Source organism: Salvelinus alpinus, chromosome 32 (assembly GCF_045679555.1).
Source record: "Salvelinus alpinus chromosome 32, SLU_Salpinus.1, whole genome shotgun sequence".
Classification (NCBI taxonomy): Eukaryota; Metazoa; Chordata; class Actinopteri; order Salmoniformes; family Salmonidae; genus Salvelinus; species Salvelinus alpinus.
In genome coordinates this window covers 18,410,984-18,433,542 of record NC_092117.1, presented here as the reverse complement: position 1 = coordinate 18,433,542, position 22,559 = coordinate 18,410,984, and the positions used below count along the sequence as shown (strand labels likewise).

At 40.7% G+C, this 22,559-nt stretch overlaps 1 protein-coding gene across 2 annotated transcripts; it reads right to left on the bottom strand.

Annotated features, from left to right (window-relative positions):
* Positions 1 to 4,791: 4,791 nt before the first annotated feature.
* Positions 4,792 to 22,285, bottom strand: LOC139562724 (phosphatidylinositol 3,4,5-trisphosphate 3-phosphatase and dual-specificity protein phosphatase PTEN-like). 2 transcript variants are annotated; one of them, XM_071380690.1, is made up of 10 exons: positions 21,270 to 22,285; positions 11,896 to 11,980; positions 11,661 to 11,705; positions 11,518 to 11,561; positions 11,188 to 11,426; positions 10,245 to 10,386; positions 7,509 to 7,577; positions 6,810 to 6,976; positions 6,118 to 6,396; positions 4,792 to 5,809 (listed from the first exon to the last, which is right to left on the bottom strand). In XM_071380690.1, the coding sequence occupies exons 1-10, from the start codon at positions 21,346 to 21,348 to the stop codon at positions 5,624 to 5,626; spliced, it is 1,335 nt and encodes a 444-aa protein (XP_071236791.1). In that variant the 5' UTR covers positions 21,349 to 22,285; the 3' UTR covers positions 4,792 to 5,623. The 2 variants fall into 2 exon arrangements, with proteins under 2 accessions (XP_071236791.1, XP_071236792.1); XM_071380691.1 differs by lacking the exon at positions 7,509 to 7,577.
* Positions 22,286 to 22,559: the final 274 nt, after the last annotated feature.

Below are 22,559 nucleotides of genomic sequence, written 5' to 3'. Positions count from 1 at the left end.
ACAGCTTGCGGGGTGCCGCAGAATTCTATGGTCATTTAATTGTCAGCCATTGTTGTCAGAAAGACGCAATTTACCACAATCTGCATAAGCTCAAAACATTTAAAGGAAGAACCACTGTATCTCCCTGGCATATTACATAATTTATGCAGCAGCATACAAGACATTTTTGGACTCACATTGTTGTGCTTTGCTCACTTGAACAGGAAGCTGGTGCTGCGGTCCTTCGTGGGCAAATTTTGTCATCAAACTTTGTCATCAAAGTCTGGCATTCTCTGGATTTATTGTGCTTTCAAGACAACTGGGAACTCTGAAAAAAACAATGTTGAATCATGATGACGTCAGTGATCTTCAGGTCGTAGCTCTAGAAAAAGGCCCGAGTTCCGGATTTACAATTCCGAGTTGGATGACTGTTCAAAACGTATCTTCCCAGTCGGAGTTACCAGTTTTCTTGTCTTCCGAGTTAACAGTTGTTTTGAGTATTGACAACATGGCCAATGTTGAATGTTTATCATTTTAAGCTTGGAAAAGAGACCCTTAATCCCAGACTTGGGACCACACAGCCACTCCACTGAATAGCAGATTGCTTTGCAATGCTTGCAGTTAGCCACTGATTCCTTCCCAACCACTCATTGTTGAATTAGCGATTTCCAACTTGTTGTGTAATGTTTATGTCCAATGGCCGATGAGCACCGATACGTTTTATCAATAATTTCTCTTCATTATTTATCTTCATATGACAATAATTAAAAAGGAATTGATTCTTGATGAGGACTTGATTCATGATGATGACTGCTAGCTAAGATTTTGAAAGTCCAATCAAAGCTAAGGTAGATATAATGTGATATGACGTCATTTTATCTGTGGCCAATGACCTTGAGCCTTCTTGGATGGGCACTTCTAATGTAACTCTATGGCAGCATCTAAGAGGCTTACATTTTCGAGCTCTACCCTTAGACTTGGCGGTGACGTAGTGTCCCCATGAGTGACAGAACACTGAGCCAATCACGGTGAAACTAGAGAACATTACCAACACCTACATTCCATAATTTCCGCTGGCTGCCCCACCACCACAGAAAGCACTGAGCTAGGCTGAAACACCTGCATTTTGAAGCTGCCTTACTCAATAACGCAAAAAAAGAGACCATGTTTGTATGCGGGTTTATCAACTCTTAAAAAAACTGATATGTGACATGTATTAATGCCAAAATAACATTCAAAACAGGCAAAAACAGCATTCACCTGCCCTGAATGACGGGTCGCCACTGCTCTCACCTTTTCTCTCGTCATTCATTCATTCATTCATCATATGACAAGTCAGTGAAGTAGCTAAATGGCTAATTTTGCATAACAAAACAACTATTTATTTGAAGCTCTGAGCCTCTCTTTATGAAGAACACTCAGAGAGGAGAGTGATATTCCACAGATGTTTCTGCCATTTATTATTTTGAGGATCTCTTCGGCTGCAATAACCCTCATCAGCTACTACAATAAACTACTAAAGGGGAAAAAAGCATTGAGGTACTTTACATGTGTGTATGGACCATATGTGTGGGTGTGAGCAATAAACAATATGCTTGTGTGTCTGTGTGTGCATGGAGGGGTGTGAAATGTGTTAGACTAAATGTATGTGAATTACTGTGCTCGCAGAATGATTGAGCGTTTATGTGTGTTTCCAATATGATACTGTAAGTGTGTGTAGGTGTAGTGTACGTGTTTTTTCCACAGGCTGTCAGAGTCATGCCGCTAAGTCTTTGGTAACTTACAGAGCCTGTGTTTTTTTAAGCTTTTGTTTAATTTCGACTTCCTGTTTTATTCTTGGCCTAATCCAAGCGCAACACAGCTGTGCAGCCAGGCAGAGAGAGCTGGGGGAGGGTTGCCAGATCCTGCTGTGCTGAGCCAGGCAGAGAGCTGGGGGAGGGTTGCCAGGTCCTTCTGTGCTGAGCTATACTTTGCAACTGCTCCCAGCAGATGGGAGGGGAGAAAAGGGTTGTTGGATTGGGCTTATCTCAGATTTTTTTAGGCCAAATTGACCCCCATTTGATCATAGTGTTTAAATCTATATATTTGATGTAAGCTCTACCCCTCCCATTCTTTTAGAGATACAGTGCTGTGAATGTAAGATGGTGAAGCCAGGGAGATATAACGGTAAAGAAATACCATGAAAAACCCAGTATATTAGGGGAAGTCTTTCTCTTGGGGGATCGCTGTTCACTATACCATCAAGCTGCGTATGTATTTTATTTATCTATATATCACTGCGATGAAGGCATAATTAAAACCATGTGGGTTGCCAGCTTGAGCTGGATTCTTTCAGAGGCCAGTGTATTTAGCTTCAGTCTTTATTTGTTCAGAGAGTGCTGAGGCATCTCTCTTCTGGTCTCTCCCAACCCAACCCAGCACATTCATTATTAATCTAACATACCAGGGACTTTCTTTCTCTCTCCATCGCTCTAGCCAATTACAGTAATGCCCCACCAACTGCTGCCAGACTCATTCGCTGACGAGCTGCGTCTTTGATGTCCATCAACATGAGGCGACCGGGGGAGCGACTCTTAATAGAGCAGAGGGGGAGATTATGTGACTGACTGCCCCTGGGATGGGAACACTTTTTTTGTACTTTATTATCGGAGGACCAGGGACCTTGCTTTAGCCAGGGTCCTGCCTCTCTGTGCCTCCTATCACAGGGACATGGTACTTAATCCTGTTACTCTTTCATTTGAGGAGCCACTGAAGGGTGGGGAGCGCAGCAAGCTGCTTTACCCAGGCAGCTCTCGCTCTCTCTCTCTCTCCAGGGCTGCATCTCAATTATCAGGAAGTAATGCGGAGTTGGCTATCCCTCAGCTGCTGGGATGGAGAAGACCTGGACAAACAGACAGACAGCCCACTGGCATGATACTGATAGCTGGGTATGAAATCAACTGGTTAAAGTTGAGAAACTTGGTATGCCGCACGCAATGTAAATCGATTTGCGCCCCTGCATGAAATGAAAGTCAACTGTGCCTGGGTTTTTGATCTAGTTGTGGTAATGGATAGATGCTGTTCAGACTAGGGCCGGGATTCATTCTGATCCGCGTTACATCCTCCTTACAGCGCGATTGACATTTAAAGGGATTTTCTGATTAATCCAACATATGCAGCATTTACCATGAATGTGGTCTCTAGGAATGCAGGCACATTGCCTTTAAAGGGCCAATGCAGCCGTTTTTATCTCAATGTCAATATTTCTGGGTAACAATTAAGCACATTACTATGATTGTTTTAATTAAAATGGTCAAAAAGAAACAAAAATAGCTTCTTAGCAAAGAGCAATTTCTCAAGGACGATTTTTGCTAGAACTGTCTGGGAGTGGTCTGAGTGGGGAGGGGAAAACGGAAAACTAGATTTTATTGGCAGAACGGTTTGGAACCTTTTCTGGTCTATTAACTAATATCACCAGGCAGGCAAAAACTCCATCCCACCAAAACCAATATTTTACAACTTCATAGTGTGGAGATACACTGAACAAAAATATAAACCCAACATATAAAGTGTTGGTTCAATGTTTCATGAACTCAAATAAAAGATCACAGAAATGTTCAATACACTCAAAAAGCGTATTTCTTTTAAATGTATTTACATCCATGTCAGTGAGCATTTATGCTTTGCCAAGTTAATCTATCCACCTGACAGGTGAGGCATATCAATAAGCATGATCATTAAATAGGTGCACCTTGTGCTGGGGATAATAAAAAGGCCACTCTAAAATGTGCAGTTTTTACACATCACAATGCCACAAATGTCTCAAGTTGAGGGAGCATGCAATTGGCATGCTGACTGCAGGAATGTCCACCAGAGCTGTTGCCAGAAATTGAATGTTCATTTCACTACCATAAGCCGTCTCCAACGTCGTTTTAGAGAATTTGGCAGTACGTCCAACTGCCTCACAACCGCAGACCAAGTGTATGGCGTCATGTGGGCGAGCAGTTTGCTGATGTTAACGTTGTGAACAGAGTGCCCCATGGTGGCGGTGTGATTATGGTATGGGCAGGCATAAACTACGGACAACGAACACAATTGCATTTTATCAATGGTAATTTAACTGCACAGATACCCTGACGTCCTGAGGCCCATTGTCGTGCCATTCATCCCCCACCATCACCTCATGTTTCAGCATGCTAATGCACGGCCCCATGTTGCAAGGATCTGTACACAATTCCTAGAAGCTTAAAATGTCCCAGTTCTTCCATGGCCTGTATACTCACCAGACATGTCACCCTTTGAGCATATTTGGGACGCTCTGGATCGAAGTGTACAACAGCGTGTTCCAGTTCCCGGCAATATCCAGTAACTTCGGATGTGGGAGTGGGACAACATTCTACAGGCAACAGCCTGATCAACTATGAGAAGGAAATGTGTTGCGGTGCATGAGGCAAATGGTGGTCACACACCAGATACTAATTGGTTTTCTGATCCACGCCCCTACCTTTTTTATTTAAGGTATCTGTGACCAACAGATGCATACATTATCTGTACTCCCAGTCATGTGAAATCCTTAGATTAGGGCCTAATGATAAAAAAAAAAAAATACTTATATGAACTGTAACAGCTTTGAAATGTATGCATGTTGCGTTTTTATACCCCCCCCTCTCCACACACAGTGCAGATGGGGTGAAATCACCTAAATCATAAAACATCATGAACTTCCATGATGCAATTCACTCCAAAGACACCAGGAAGTCCTTTATGACAAATGATCCACAGGGTAACCCTGAGATCTTAAAAGACATTGGAAAGCTTGTGTCTAAGAAAAGATGACATTGCATACATTTATTAGGGATGGGTGCTAAATTCCAATACATGCATACCGCCACGGTTCTTTAAATGTATATCAAGTGTTGACATTCCAAACACTTGTCTCCCTGCTGTTTTGTGTATTATATTTTTTATTATTTTAGGATAAAAAAAAACTGACAATTACATGGGATGCCTTGTTCTGCATAATTTAAACAGTACGGAAAGGAATGGCAACGCTTTAGACATCACAGACTCATAACCCAGCCCCGCCCCCAACCCACTGCCTGCATGCAGCTTCCACTGCACAAAGGCCAAAGGTCATCATCGTGTGAGACAGCTTGCAAAGAGCACGAGAAGCATTCACAGTAAAGGAGGATGAGGGAAGAGGTGTGGTGAAGGGGGTAGAAGAGAAGAGGGAGGGAGAGAGAGAAGACGGGAAAATAAACAAAGTGACTGCAGCACTGGCCTTGGTTTCGACAGGAGAAGGAGCAGCATAGTCCTCCTGATTGTTACTCTTTTCCATTGTCTATGACACAAAAAAGTTTGTTTACATATGTATGTATGTATGTGTATATATAAACATTACAGCTACAGCACCTTCCCCCAACAACGTCAATACCTCGCGCATGGTACACGGCCGTGCCAAAGAAAAGAGTCCTAAAAACAATATATTGGTCAGAATATTATTTTTTTCTTTTAAAATTGGCATTTGACATGATGCTCTGCTGCCGTTTTGGGGGAAGCAGGGGAACAAAGGTTCTTCTTTTGAGTTCATATTCAAGTTTGCTCCTTTTTTTCTCTGGTGTACATATCTTTTTCTTCGTGTTCCTATAAAAAAAAAAGTAAGAGTTCACACTTTCGTGATCTGCGTGTGCTGCTCCTCATCAAAAGGTTCGTTTTCCGGATCAGAGTCAGTGGTGTCGGAATATCGATAATGGTCTGGCTCGTTGTCACTAACGTCCGGTGTGACAGATGTCGAAGTGCTCGCCTCAGAATTCGAAGAATCTTCCACGGTTTTCGTGAAATACAACTTCACCTAAAGGAGCGAGATAGGGAGAAAGGGGAAGCCATAATATCAGAACAAGGAACCTTGTCAAACAATAGAATTCAGCACTGCCGCCATTGAAAACCAATGTTTCAATTTCATCAGGATTCTAATAGCGCAAAGATCAATTGAGAGATTTACACAACAGATTTGTAGTACCTTCCTCATATTATTAATTGGCCCAGCGTCGCCCGGGTTAGGTCGTCATTGTAAATAATAATTTGTTCTTAACTGACTTGCCTAGTTAAATAAAGGTTAAATAAAAGATTCCATTACAACCATTAGTTTAAATGGCTCACCTTGAAATTAGGTGAGAAGTAGCGGTTAGCTTTGTCTTTGTTGGCCTTGTCCAGGTCATTCTTGGTGAGCGCGAGGATGAGGTAGTCCCTGTCGCTGTCCCTGCCGCTGTCCCTGCGTTCGGCACTCTGCGGGGCCTGGGGAGGGGTGCCGATCGTGGACTGGTTCTGAACCCCGTCCACATCGTTCACCACCACCGACCCGTTCTCCACCTTCTCCATGCTCTCCTCCGGTGGCCCGGGGATGAAGAAGGTGTTAACCCAGAAGTGGAACATCTTATCCTGGATAGTGGAGAGGGAGAGGTACTGACTAACTGTAATGGAGTATGTCTGACGATCATTGTGGTTATAGTTACCATGCTAATGCCGGCTTAGAAAAGCTACACATTTACAGGACATAAGTGTGAAAATCCTTATCAGTTATTTATAGTAACATGATTCAATACATTTTCAGGTAAGCTAGCCAATTATAACGTCAGAGTGCTGTTTAACGTCATTACGATTATCATGTATGATACTATAAGGGACTCACTTAAAACACCTTTTATGATAAAATACCAGGTAAACATTGGAGTGACACTGCAATTATGACAGTAACTACAATGGGGCAGCAATTGAAAACCCCATAACAGCTGAAGCCAAGGAAACCCAGGTGGAAATTAGAGACACTCATGTGACAGGCGGAACTAACCAACCTTCTTCATCATTTTGTTTTGCTTGTGAAAGAACTCCACTTTGATGTCTCCACACACGGGCAGCGGCTGGGGAAACTCAAATAGCATGTGCTTTTCTTCCCTCCGCGTGTGAGCCGGGTTGGATGTGTGGATCTTGACTTTAAGTTGATACACCACAAACTGAGGATCTAAAAGGGGTGAGTGTTTCAGAGACAGGGGGCAGAGATATGGAGAGAGGTTGCAATGAAGGGTAATGGCGGTAGAGAGAACCAGACAAGACAGGATACAAGTCTTAGTAGTCTTGGAGTTACTGCCATGATAGTTACAAAAGCAACCCCTAGTTGGGACTTCTCTAAAACCGTGTTTTCCAATATAGGAGGAGAGAAGGAAAGAACCAGACCACAAAGGAGAGGGGGAAATAACCAGACCACAAATAGCACCCAAAAAGAACCAGAACGAAAGACATGGGACCCCATTCTGATGACTGTTGTGCTTTCTTCTATAACAATAGCATTACATTTGTGAGAGTTTGAAACTTCTCATAAGGGGGTGGTTGGTTGGTCTTTGTATGCCTCCACATTGCAATGATGTTTTAATGCTACAACTCCTTCTTCAAGCCTTCACTAGAATAAGTTCTACCTTTCTAGTTCTTGTTGGAACTGGTGCCAAATGAACAGTATATGAGGGAAGGACATCAAAACGGATGAAAGGCTCATTTACCCCAATGCCAATTCCCTTTCTTGAAGCCCAGAGGGATCGGCTCGCTCCTGTTTTTAACGGTACTGTCCCCTTAGAGAGAGAGAAGGAGATTAACTCACAGCCTGGCTGGGCTGGCAGGCTGGGCCTTCAGAACACAGCAGAAACACTTCTAACGGTACAGATATATGCTAGGATATCAATTATATACATACATAGCCACATATCTAAAAACAATGCTTTCAAATGGAGATATCAAATTAAATCTAGTCAACAAGACTTGGGATACATGGTGCAATACATTAATAATTCACAGGAAAAAAGAACATGTGGGAACTTCAGACTGTAGATATTCCAAGAACATCTCAATTGACCACTATAAATCCCAATGGCAGAAACCTGCATCTAGCCTATTTAATTCTTAACAATGTGTGATAATGTATTCACCAATGAGAACCGTCTTATATGCTAGTCCATTGAAAAAGGCACGTTCTCTCCAAATGAGCTTCTTACCCAATACACTAGTGATGTGCGGGTTGACTCATAACCCACAGGGCCCGCTGTGCGGGTGGGTTTAGGGTCATTAAATATTGTGTGGATGAAGGGCAGGTGGGTGGCGGGAGGGTTAAATAAAGAGAAAATGCATAACAAATACATAAATGTATGTAATGTGCAATTTATATCTATAGTCTACATTGAGGTTTTCTTAAATTATTTTTTATCTGGAATTAGTGCGTAGCCTAAGCCTAGGCTTTAGGGCCTAACACTGTAGCGTGCCAAATACACGCCAATTGCCAAATGCTTTTTGGAACTTGGGCAGAAAAGGTTCATGTCAATCGACTGAGGCAAAAAAGGATAATGTTAGAGTTTAATTCAATAAGAGAAAAGCTGTGAAATGGAGAGTTGAAAATAAATTAAACGGAGGGCCAGAACAGTAGTTTAATGTTTGGGAAAGATTTGCTGAAGTGGTAGGAGAGGATGATAGCAGTGCCGTCCGGCTATGTTGTGTGTGATGATTGTGAACCTCTATATAAATTTGACAGTCACAAGACAGGGACATCAAAATGGCACATCAAGGTAACTGTACTGTTCAGATGGGTTAAATGGAATAGTAGCCTAACTGAAATACGGAAAGATGTTTAGGGACCGGGAGGTTATAGACTGTAGCTCTATAACCTCGCTCATAGCCTGATATAATATTAACAGGAGTGGAGAAATAGTATTTATCTATTTTAGCATCTTGAGAGAATGGATGCGGACCATCTGTAAATGTGCTGTTTTTATCAGCATCATAAAAGCTGATAGTATTTCAACCACAAATTATGCATCCAAGCCGACCCCCCCCCCCCCCCCCCCAAAAACAAATGTGTTGGGTAATTTTAACAGATTTAAATTTCCTTAAAACCAGTCAAACCAATGTCATTAGGAAATGTTGTACTGTTGTACTTATTATTATAATTTTTTTTGTTATTGCATTTTCTCCCCGGTACCTAAACATCGTTGTAGAGAAGCAGAGATGAAAGAGGAAACAGAAAGCAAACTTTACCGATGCCAACTAGATTGAATCATTCATTCTATCGATTTATGACATTTTGTTGAGAAAGGGTTTATTTAGTCTAAGGGAAACAAGTAATAACAGAAGAGAAGCTGTATGTATCTATTTATGGACAAGTTGACTAACAAATAGCCTACCAAAATGTCGGAAATTACAAGCCGAAACTTGGGCCTATCTAAAAAGACCTCTTCAAAAGATTGTTGCGCCATCTGACGGTACAGCGCATTTTCTATATTTGCGGGTTAGGGTCGAGTGCAGGCCTCAGATTTGGGGAGGTGAACAACCAGCTGATCTGCACATCACTAAAATACACCTCAGTATTTAGCCAATACTTTAAAATGAGTGCGAACAAGTAACATGATGTTTTCTATCTAGGTCTTTGCAAATAGAGAACGTCAAACTCAGAATAGGGCCCTCTCTAGGGAGTGTTAAGATGGAAAGAGAAGGGTGAGTTCAGAGCAGTTGAGCACATTCAGATGCTAGGTTAGAGCATCACAGATAATCCAAGGAGGAAAAAAGTGCATTTTTGTGCAACAGTGAAATATTGAGAAAAAACAAGAAGATAATCTGTGACTCAGGCACATTAAACCAGAAATCCACATTTCATATGACCAAAATGGAAAGATATTTAAATCATTGTTTCACAGATAAATTCAGCCAAGCAAATTACATGCAGTAGATGTACATGCATAGTCATTCACATTCCATTAGATGAAAAACATAGATCACTACATCTCTTGATTAAAGATCATAGGTGAAAATGTCTACTTGAGCTAGGAGTTGAAGTCTTTGTCTTTCTGAAAATCCCTGGACAACAATAAACGCAGTTATTATATTTGCTATCTGTAAGAGGTCATTGGTGAATTGTTATTTACACGTACTGAATTCATCCTCTGAACGACAGAGCAAAACATGTCACAATTTGGATAAAGCAGGTAGAAGCCAGCCTTGCTGAACGCAGCTGAGAATAGTGTCATCCATGTTCTCTTTCTCATCAATATCTAGCCATCTTTCTTAAAGAGTACAAGCAACTGATCAAGAGCTTCGTTGGCTTCAATGTAAAGTACATAATATGACTCTATGCTCTCACTACACAAGTTGACCTGCACCATTCTCTACTACCGTGGGTGGCCGTATACACACCATTTAAAGAGCTACATGCCTACGCCCTGAGTCGGAGGTCAAGTTAAACATGAGTGACTCACTGCAGGTGCCTCCACTGAACATTGGTAGCGTCTCAAACACCATTTTGTGGAAGAGGAGAGCCACAGGCTTGTAGTCCAGCTTGTTTTTCAGCAGGTGGCTATAGTAGTACACATAGCGCCGTTGGCTTGGGATCGTCACTCCCTGAAAAGGAAAGACAACAAAAACAGTCAATGCTAGGGAAGTACCTCAATTTAATAAATACCACAAAGAATAAGATATACAGATTGTGAAAAATATGTCTTGGAAATCCTGTGTGACTCAGTTGGTAGATCATGGCGCTTGCAAGTACAAAAAAGTATGAAAATGTTTGCACTCACTACTGTAAATCGCTCTGGATAAGAGTGTCTGCTAAATGACTAAAATGTCAATGTAAAAATTTGATCACGGCAGGTCTATGACAAAACAGAAGATCTAGGCCTAGTCTGCGTTTATAAAATATCTCACACCGAGTACTAGCGTCTAGTGTCTACTAGGGATGGGCACGGTTAATCGAATATCCGAACGGACGTTATTATTTGATTTACTTGTGTTAATTTTTTGTGATTTTTTTTTATAAGGCTAATTTTGAAAAATAAAATAATAATTGACATTGGTTTGCTATTTTCCCCACTTGGAATAACAACTACAGGCGCACACCTAACAGAGTTCCCACAACAACTGACCCAGATCAAAGTAAAACATTAATCAGAAAACCTTTTTGTAACAGAATCAGTTCTATCATGACAAAAATTGGACTTCTCCGTCACTGTTGCTTTCAGCCAAAAAACAAGCAGAGAAAAAAAACAGCCTGTCCACAGTTCTCCGCCATGTGCATTTGCGTCGTTCTGATAGATCACTATCCGGATATCCGAACAAATAATAAAATGTCATATTATTTGAATAGTTAAATAATGTAAAATGCCCATCCCTAGTCTCCACCCCTGGCAAGTCGCTGTCACTGACCTTCTTGTCCCTTGTCCGCACTTCCCCGTAGAAGTCGAGTGCCTCCTGGGCGTCCTGGAACTTGCCACGGTGCAGGAGGTAGGCGCAGATCATCACCCCGGTGCGGCCTTTCCCTGCCTTGCAGTGGATGGCCGCCACATGATTGTCATCCTCGCTCAGCCACTGGTCGAGGTCTTCACAGAACGGCTTGATGAGCTCTAGCTGAGGCGGGTTGTGGTCTTCAAAGGGGTATTGTGCAACTGGCGGATGGAGAGAGTTAGAGCGAAATATAAAGACTAAGTTTCCTTTAAGCAACCTGGCTCTAAAAACATTTTGTTTGTGACGGCGTACCTCTGCAGTTAAATTTGGCAGCATCGTAGTGTCGTTCTGCACAACTGAAATAGGAAGGATATTCAGTCAGCGGTCATGAAGGAGCAATTAATTTGTAAACAAAACATTGATATTAGCATTTAAGTGTTTAGCGGTATACTTACAGATTGTAAATCTTATAATGGCTTTTATGTTTCGAGTCAAGAAACCTGTTGAGGTAAAAGGTAGTTACATTCAAAACATTCCGCAACTACAGAAATTGACAACATAATGCATCTAATGAGAACGGAAAACTTTATCAACTTGGGTTGTTTTGTCTAATGTTGGTCACAAACCACATTGCACACGCATTGATTTCACAGTCCTCACCAGTTGAGGTCATGAGTGGCTGTTACTCACCGTACAACCTCGTCTATATTGTTTCTGTACACTCCTTCGAGTCGCTCTGCAGGAAAGCCCATAGCAATGATGTTTGGATAGATATCTGTGGTCACCATTGGGTCAAGGACAAATACATAGAAGAAAATCCTATATACAGTGCATTTGGAAAGTTTTCAGAAACCTTTCCGTTTTCCAATTTTTTTTATGTTACAGCCTTATTATGAAATGTATTAACATTTTTTCCCCCTCATCAATCTACACACAGTACCCCATAATGACAAAGCAAAAACTGGTTTAGACATTTTTGCAAATGTATTACAAATAAAAAACAAATACCTTATTTACATAAGCATTCAGACCCTTTGCTATGAAACTCGAAATTGAGCTCACGTGCATCTTGTTTCCATTGATCATCCTTGAGATGTTTCTACAACTTGATTAGAGTCCACCTGTGGTAAATTTAATTGATTGGACATGATTTGGATAGGATCAGATCTGTCTATATAAGGTCCCACAGTTGACGGTGCATCTCAGTGCAAAAACCAAAAAGGATTGTGTTAAGGCACAGATCTGGGGAAGAGTACCAAAACATTTCTGCAGCACTGCATCTCAGTGCAAGAGGCGTCACTGCAGTCCCTGGTTCGAATCCAGGCTGCATCACATCCGGCCGTGATTGGGAGTCCCATAGTGCAGCGCACAATTGGCCCAGCGTCGTCCGGGTTTGGCTGTGGTAGGCCGTCATTGTAAATAAGAATTTGTTCTTAACTGACTTGCCTAGTTAAAGGTTAAATAAAAAATAACAAAAATGCTGTGGGGGTGTTTATCAGCGGCAGGGAGACTAGTCAAGATCGAGGGATAGATGAACCGAGAAAAGTACAGAGATCCTTGATAAAATCCTGCTCCAGAGCGCTCAAGACCTCAGACTGGGGCAAAGGTTCACCTTCCATCAGGACAACAACCCTAAGCACACAGCCAAGACAAGGCAGGAGTGGCTTCAAGACAAGTCTCTGAATGTCCCTGAGTGGCCCGGACTTGAACCCGATCGAACATCTCTGGAGAGACCTGAAAATAACTGTGCAGCGATGTTCCCCATCCAACCTGACAGAGCTTGAGAGGATCTGCAGAGAAGAATGGGAGAAACTCCCCAAATACAGGTGTGCCAAGCTTGTAGCGTCATACTCAAGAATACTCAAGTCTGTAATTGCTGCCAAAGGTGCTTCAACAAAGTAAATTATCTGAATACTTATGTAAATGTAATATTTCAGTTTACTAATGTTTATTTATTTTATTATAAATTTGATCCCAAAAAATATAAAAGCCTGTTTTTGCTTTGTCATTATTGGGTATTGTGTGTAGATTGATGAGTAGATTTTTTATATTTTTTTTATCCATTTGAGAATAAGGCTGTAACAAAATGTGGGGAAAGTCAAAGGGTCTGAATACTTTTGGAATGCACTGTATAGCTCATACAACACCAAAACCTCTAGCTCACAACGTAATCCTATCACAAAAGGTCTGAGGAAAGATCATCATGACGTTTGTATCACCATGTGGGTGTCATTGTGCAGTAATGAACAGAAAGGGAAAGTACAGTGCTGGGCAGAAGGGTTGTGATCAGTAGAATAACAGATGGTGTTGGCTGTGTGAGGGCGAGAGAAGAGGCTGAGAGGACCGGAGCACTCCTAATCAAGCGGGGCCCACATGTGGGTGCACTAGGAGAATTTACACAGCTTGACCTGCATGTATTTATAGAGCCCTAGTTATATTGAGATCGTCGCAGATGTTGGGCTTAATTTTCCTTCAGCCCCAGCCGAATCACATGGAATATTTAACAGATCAAATGTAAGAGTAATGAGGACCCTGCCTTGACGGACAAGAAAAGTATCTTGTTGGGATAAATGGCAATTGGTTATGGGGTTCATGGGAAGGAACAGTGGAGCAGTGAAACACGCTGATGAGGTGACTTCAGCGACGAACATGGCTCCAGGGTGGTTACATTTTGCCACCCTTTGACTTGAATTGTCAAGTTTAATATTTAATTGGTCACATCGGCGCAAGCTGCAAATTCTATATGGTTACTTCACTCAAAACATTCTATTATGGGGTGGCTAAAATCATGACTTGGTCAAACTAGCATAAAGCAGAGTTTCCCAATGTCAGTCCTGACCATGGTCCTGCCCCCCCCTTGGTGCACGTTTTGTTTTTTGCCTAGCACTACATAGCAGATTCAAATAATCAAAGATTGATGAGTTGACTATTTGAATCAGCTGTGAAGTGCTAGGGTAAAACCAAAACGTGCACCCAGGGGGGTCCCAGGACAGAGTTTTAGAAACCCTGGCCTAAAGTGCATGAAAGTGCTTGCCTGTGCCCATTTCTTCCTGCAGGCTCTGAGTAGGATAGTGGGAGAGGACTGGCTGAGAAAAATGTGTTGTAATAGCAACCTTTACAAAATATTTGTTTTCCTCCAAAAGCAACTACTGTTGTGACTGTTGGAGAGAGGTTTTCAGCTTTCTGTATTAGAGAGGAGGTTCTCAGCTTTCTGTTGGCAAATGAACCCTAAAGGAATTAGCCTATGTGATAGCCTATTTGTAGCCACACAAAATACGTATGCAAATTAATTGAACTAAAGACATCGCAATTCTGGATCCCTATTTTTAGAGTAAAATATAGCAACAGGCTAATTGTAACCCCAAAATTCATTACAATCACTGGTTTAGGCTGCACATCAAAATATCGTGAATAATACCATCTCAATAGCATTGTGTATGACTTAAGATGATTGCAAAAACGTTTCTATTGACCAACAATTTTGGTGCGACCAAATCATGGGCTGGTGCAACCAACTGAAAAACAGGAGGGAAAGTTAGTCTGGAGCCCTGCTAAACCCACACACTCATTAAGTGCAAATGAACCTGTTACTTTCAGCTGCATATTGAACATTTTATAGTGCATCTGAGTTTTTTTTGAAAGATACTTTAAATTACTAAACTAATTTCTGTCTCTGGAGGACAAATGTCAACCATATTATGTGTGATCATGTCCATATCAACTTCAATGTCATATCTCAAAACATTATTGAATTGATTGCACATCATCTCAACTCCTACCTGTAACTGACATTCTGAAGCCTGTCTGCCTACATAAGCCGTGGGATTTTGCACTTTAACCACTGACGAAAGGTCACCCTTTTGTACGTTTCCTGTGTCATCGTGTCAGAAATAGAACGGCTGAACAGCTCTAATTTAATATGTCTGTTTTTTTCTAGCAGAAGTTATTTTGGAGCAATTCATTTTAAAACTGGTCTCCAAGACTTGACACACCACTGATGACTCTGGTGATAAAGGTGAAGACTTGACTCCCTTCAACTGCCTCTAATTTCTGCATAATGCATGCACACAAACACACAGTAAAATGGCAGTATCTGTGGATGTGATGAACACATTTGCCAAGATCCAATGTAACTTGACCAAAATTTGAATGAAACTAGCAAGAATATGATGCCCTATGTCAGATAGGCGTAGTATCTACCAAATTCCAGCTATGGCATTAAAATTCAAGAGGAACACAATACATTGCATTAATTCAATAAAACACAGCAACGATTTTATTATAGTATTTGCATAATGCCAAGCTACTTGCCTGTGGCCTTCAGCATATGAGCCTGTCTATTACATAGAGGAACATAATCATTTCCATTAATGCCTCAAAGACCTAATTAGGAACCAAATGCAGGCCGTTCTATACCACATAATGGGCTACAACCTCCACCTCTGCCTTTGGTCCTACTGGCAAAATCATTCCACTCAGACTATTTTAAGAGTTTTTAAAAAGCTCCAGAGCTCCTAGGGGAGCTACAGCCCAGGGGGCTCGGCATTCTGCAGCTGGGAGGAAACGCACATACAGGACGCCCGACGGAAGCTCCTCTAAAAACCGGACATTTCAGGAACGCCTTTTCTCTCTGGCGTTTTCAGCTGTCCTGCCACAGCTCTGTGCTCTAGCTAACTCCATGGCTGGGCAACAGAAAAAAAAGAGAGTAGAGGGGGAGAGAGTTGAAAAGAGAAAATGAGAGGAGCAGGCAGAGAGCGAATGATATGGGAAGGGTGGGTAAGAGTAGAGGAGAGAATGTGGGGAAGAGAGCAGGAAAGAAAGTGCTATGGAAAGGTGGTTGGTTAGACAGATGGGGACTCAGGCAGCAATGCTGATACAAGATCACTGGTGCTCTATTATAAGGATTATTCCCAGAACCCTGATACTGCATTATAGGGATATAAACGGTTAACTGTTAATCGGTTAGCTGCCGAAAACACATTTGACCAGTCATGCTTATCGGGCTTTATGTTCATTTGCATAATTTAGTGGAATTAAATTGGCGCGTGTGTATTTCTGTTAGTCGTCATGCATCTTATTTATTATCCAGGCTGTATCACATCCGGCTGTGATTGGGAGTCCCATGGGGCGGCGCACAATTGGCCCAGCGTCATCCGGGTTTAGCCCGGGGTAGGCCGTCATTGTAAATAAGAATTTGTTCTTAACTGACTTGCCTAGTTAAATAAAAGGTTAAATTATTTATCACACATGCACAGCATACAGAGCCTAGTTTGAGGAGCGGAATGGCCCATCACCTGTCAGACAACGCGAGAGCAGACCCTTTAAAAAAGCTGGTATTGGAATTAAACATGCTTTTATAAACCCAGTCATTGTGCAACAAATAATTCTAAATGCAGTGGCGTGTTAACTGTTTTGATGGCCACAATTAAAAAGAGCTACTATTAATATATCTCAATCTCAACTCTTAATTCAAGTGTGCCTCCTATTCGCATGCATAGGCTATAGTCAACGGTAGGCAGGCTATCAGCTCGTCACCCACCACATTGCAATGTGAGTTTAAGGCAGTATAATTGCTTGAAACCTGAACATCTTACTTAACTTTAAATAACGTGGAATGTCTTACATTGCTTCAAATTAGCCTAGCCAAAATACAACCATAGAAACATGGATGCAATTATTTTATAAATATTTCCTCATGCCATTAAGCAGCATTTCTCTCCTGTTCTATTGGTTTTCATAACTTTCTTTCGTTGTCCAGAAGCCAAAGGCACAATCATAGTCATATTAGCAACCCATCCTAGTTATTGCTATTAGATTCTCCCTCTTTCTAAGTTTCTAATGGAGATGTTCATCTACGTCACAAATGGAACCGCTCGCATTAGGTGCGTTGCTTAGAACGGTGTTCACGCAAATTGCATTTTGGAAAATGTATTAAAAATAAAGTATTATTACCTGCTTCACTACAGCTGTTGAACGTTCAATAATAGCCTTTTGGCTGTAAAACGGAGGGCTTGCTATTGTTGCAAATGTTCATTTAGCTCGTAATGAAATATGTCAGTTCCTTGTATGCATGCATAGTCTTTTCTGTTGGTCACGTTATTTTCCTGTTTGGATGTTATTTTTTATAGTTTGACTGGTTAACCGAAATGTCCATCCCTACTGCATTACATAACTGCAAAGAGCTCATATTGTTTTAAGACACCATGCCAAATCTGATAAAAAAAGTTTGCGTCCAAAAGTGCCTGAATTTAGATCAGCAGAGAGGGGACTCACACTGACTGGCTGTTGCTCATCAACAGAGGAATTACTGGGGTTGAATGACACACCCCTCTCGCTCCCTCGCGTCTATCTCACAAGCAGAAAACCCCACAGAAACGGACAAATCTGATATCAATATCTCAACAACACCATCTTTACACGATTAGCCTGTTATCCATTAATCTGTGGTTTCTTCTACTGAATGGGTGCGGGGAATAAACTGAGTTGAATTTACATAAACACCTTTCTCCAGTGAGTGGTGTCCATTCAAAACAGAATAGTGGCATTTGACACTTTCAATGTGGGGTAAGCTTAATGCTCAGACAGTGACCAGTTTTCCTATTAGTCACATGTAAGTATCAATTTTAAAACAAGATAGAAAAGTAAAGCAAGAGACCCCTTTAACCCGTGCCGCAACTTACATCAATATGGTCTCTACATTATAATACTGTATAGCCTGCCACAACCAGTGGATTCAAACAGACTGTGGGACAAGTCGTTTTGATTTGCTCAGGTCCACAAGTAACTGAACAAATGCCTCACTAAACTGTCACAGGTATTGCCATTAGGGTGAACACCTTCCTACCACACCATAGATAAAAAGGACTATACAGGCCATTACAGTCCTTAGATTTTTTGCAAAGTGCACAAAAACCTGCTCCAAATAAACATTGTGCACATAATCCATGTCAGAGAAAACTATACAATTAACACATTCCCTGTGTCCACTCTTCCCACTATCTCTACCCCAAACCCATACAGTGCACTCCCTTACACTTGTCTTCAATATCAGGGCCAGGTATGAGATGTGCTGCAGCAAGGGACTACCATTCTCACCACCAGCATAATATGGGTTAACAAAATCAGTATAGGCCTAGATCACAAATGTCACTTGACAGAATACATGAAGATGTTCTGAAGTTAACCTCAATAAATTAACAATATCCAATCATGCAGATTCCATTTGGACTTTATTAGCATTAGATCTTCTCAATTTAAGAATTTTCAGGAAGTGGTGCATCAGTGTGAATGTTATTTGTAAAAAGTATATAGTGATTCATTGAAAAGCTAGACATCGAAAATTGGCATATTGAATTAATAATTTGCATAAAGATAACATGAACTGAATTGAGGCTCTTTCGGCATTAGCAAGTTTTCAAATGTTTTTTATCCAAGGTTGCCAGATATGTTCCCTATATCCTAAGGGAACCTAATTTAGATCACGTTTGACAGCTAGCTAGCAGCACATGCTGCATGATTGCCAAATTCATGAGACCATATTTAGTTTCTCAATCTGGTTAACAGTGCTTTTCGAAAGGTGCATTGCACCGTCTTAAACATTCAAATCGATTGCTTCCCAACATGTCCAATGATTAAATCTGTGATACATTGGCCTTTGGGCCAACATCCCAGAACTGTCAGGCTGCGTTTACACAAGCAGCCAAATTCAGATATATTGCCCATAATTGGGTAAAAGATCAGAATTGGGCAGCTTATGTAAATGCAGACTCTGTGTTCGCAAACCAAGTTTGCGGTTGATTAGCTGGCCAATAGGTTAGATAGTTTGCTAGGTAGCTAGAATTATGCCTCATGTCATCTATATTTCATCTAAGAGAAGAAAACATTGTTACAGCAGCCAACCAGCTTCCCTGCACTGTCAAATAAGTCAAGTTTTACTGTAGCAAGCAAACCAAATGTTAGTTTACATTACGGAAGGTTGGCTAACATCAGTGGTGGAAAAGGTACTCAATTGTCATACTTGAGTCATTTTCTATCAAAGATATCATTACTTTTACTCGAGTAAAAGTGAAAGTCACCCAGTGAAATACTACTTGAGTAAAAGTCTAAAAGTATTTGATTTTAAATATACTTAAGTATCAAAAGCAAATGTAATTACTAAAATATACTTAAGTATTGAAAGTAAAAGTATAAATAATTTCAAATTCCCTATATTAAACAAACTAGATGGCACAATTCTTGTTTTTTAATTTAGGGATTACAAGGGGCACACTCCAACACCTAGACATAATTTACAAAAGAAGCAGTGTTTAGTGAGTCTGCCAGATCAGAGGCAATAGGGATGACCAGGGATGTTCTCTTGATAAGTGCATGAATTGTACTATTTACCTGTCCTGCTAGCCATTCAAAATGTAAGAAGTACTTTTGGGTGTCAGGGAAATTGTATGGAGTAAAAAAAATGATATTATTTTCTTTAGGAATGTACTGAGGTAAAAGTTGTCAAAAATATAAATAGTAAAGTATAGATATCACCAAAAACTACTTATGTAGTACTTTCAAGTATTTTTACACAAGTGCTTTACACCACTGGCTAACATTAGCTATCTAATAGCAAAGTAGTCATGTCTATATGGACAATTTGTAGCCAACAAAGTTGAGTAATAATGACTGGCTGCTAACCTGAACCTAGCTAGCAAGCTAAATTGGTCAAATAATGTTGGCTAACGTTACTCGTAACACAATTTACAATGCCTTCAGAAAGTATTTATACTCCTTGACTTCTTCCACATTTTGCTGTGTTACAGCCCGAATTCAAAATGTATCAAATGTATTTTTTTCTTTACACAATACCCCATAATGACAAAGTGAAAACATGTTTTTAGAAATGTTTGCAAACGTATTGAAAACAAAATACAGAAATCTAATTTACATAAGTATTCACACCCACTCAATACATGTTAGCATCACCTTTGGCAGCAATTATAGTCGTGAGTCTTTCTGGGTACATTTCTAAGAGCTTTGCACACCTGGATTGTACAATATTTGCACATTCGTTTAAAAATTCTTCAAGCTCTGTCAAATTGGTTGTTGATCATTGCTAGACATCCATTTTCAAGTCTTGCCAAAGATTTAAGGCGATTTACATCAAAACTAACTAGGCCACTCAGGAACATTCAACATTGTCTTGGTAATCAACTCCAATGTACAGTTGGCCTTGCGTTTTTGGTTATTCTGCTGAAAGGTGAATTTGTCTCCCGGTGTCTGTTGGGAAGCAGACAACCAGGTTTTCCTCTAGGATTTTGCCTGTGCTAATGTGTTGTGTTTGCCCCAAACGTAACACTTTGTATTCAGGACAGTTCATTTCTTTGCCACATTTTTGGGATATTTAACATTTTTATTTGTACCCATCTACCAAAATATGTCCTTCTTCGCAAGGCATTGTAAAACCTCCCTGGCCTTTGTGGTGGAATCTTTTGGAAATTCACTGGGTGACTGAGTGACTTACAGATAATTGTATGTGTGGGGTACAGCGATGAGGTTGTCATAAAAAAACGTGTGCACACAGAGGGAGTCCTTGCAACTTATGCAAACGTTTACTCCTGAACTTATTTAGGCTTGCCATAACAAAAGGGGTTGAATACTTATTGACTCAGACAGTTCAGCTTTTCATTTTTTATTAATTTGTAAACATAATTCCACTTTGACATGGGGTATTTGTGTGTAGGCCAGTGACAATCACAATGCAATACATTTTAAATTCAAGCTGTAACAAAATGTTGAAAAAGTCGAGGGCTGTGAATACTTTGAAGGCACTGTACCTGATAATGACAACTAACTAGCTAGTTACTGGATGTCATACATACTTCCTTCAGACATTTCTGCGTGCTCATTTGACAGATCCAGCATATTTCAAACATGCTTTCCGGCTTGTCAAAAACAGCCAGTTACCTTAACTAGCTAACGTTAGCTAGCAAGCAATCATCGCTATTGAATTGATACAATATGCATACTCACGTGACTAGTTTACTGTATGATAAACTAACGTTAGTTATTTAAGAAAAGGATACATGTTAAATCCAAGTCGAACCCATCCTCCTGGTATCTCCTTTTGTTCCGGCTGACCATTAATTTTATCTTCGCAGCCATTGTAGCTAACTTAGTGACAGGAGTCTATTTATGAAAAATTATGAAAAAGTATGGTTGCTTTCGCTTGATTTGCCTCTCGATCGCCCTTTGCGCTTTTGATTTTGCAGCTCCTTTCTCGCAATGACAAGCTAGCAAAGGTAGCAGTGGTAGTCGTTGTGAGTAGGATTAACTAGCTAGCTAGAATGTCTTCTCTGGATCATAAAGGCGGGCCTTGCTCTGCTCCTCCACGCAGGCCCAACTTTCCCAATCCTGGAATTTGTTTTCAAATCCCCCCTGAAAAACACATACAATTCTCCTCCCGCCTAACCGTATGGTATAAGAGACGGTCCGAACCTCTTGATCTACAGTAGCCGCCGTGATTGACCGGACAGCGAGGAGAGAAAACTCTCCGGCGCTCGAATTTGAAGACTAACGTTACTCTCGGAAAGGACAGCAACAGTATCCACTCGTAGCTAACGGTAGCAAGCTACAGTATAGTAACTAACTAGCTAACGTTACCCCTTTTTTTAAAATCCAAAAACCTCCTAGCGAATCAACATCGTCGTGAATTGTTTGCTAAAAATACACCGGAAAAAGTGACAGGCTCCACCGTGCATTTATATTGTCTATACAGGGATCAAATATGTGCACAGATTCGTTTGACAGATAGCTATGTCCCGGGGATCATCTTTTCGCGTTTCTCTCCAGCTGAATTCTCAAGCTTTCATCATGGCTTCCAACGGAGGAAAATAATGTAGAGCAGGCTAGGTTTTTAAAATAAATATCCTACCGCGGCAAATATATAGTTCTAGGTCGAAATCAAAAACACTTTCTTCCTATCAAATAAATCATTGTTGATTCTCAGAATAGCTATTTATTTGCATAAGTTTTATATCCTAGTCAGTGTATTGTCAATTTACGTTTTTTTGTAGTCGGCTAGTTCTTTTGTTGGCAGCGGAAGGACACAATCAGAGCGCATGCAAGTCTCTGTCAATGTGATCACGTGTTTTTTGTAATTAGGGAAGTTTCCAACATAATGTCACTTTTTTCGGTTTAAATTGGGTTATGCTATTTCAGTGTGACTGACAAGCATATATGTTCATGTCATCATATAAAACAATTGAGAGAAGTCAGATACACCATTTTAGTATATTATTTCTAATGTCCTAGTTTTCCTTATTGAATGTATCCATGGGGTCCATTAATTGACTCTGAGACAACCAATTACCTCT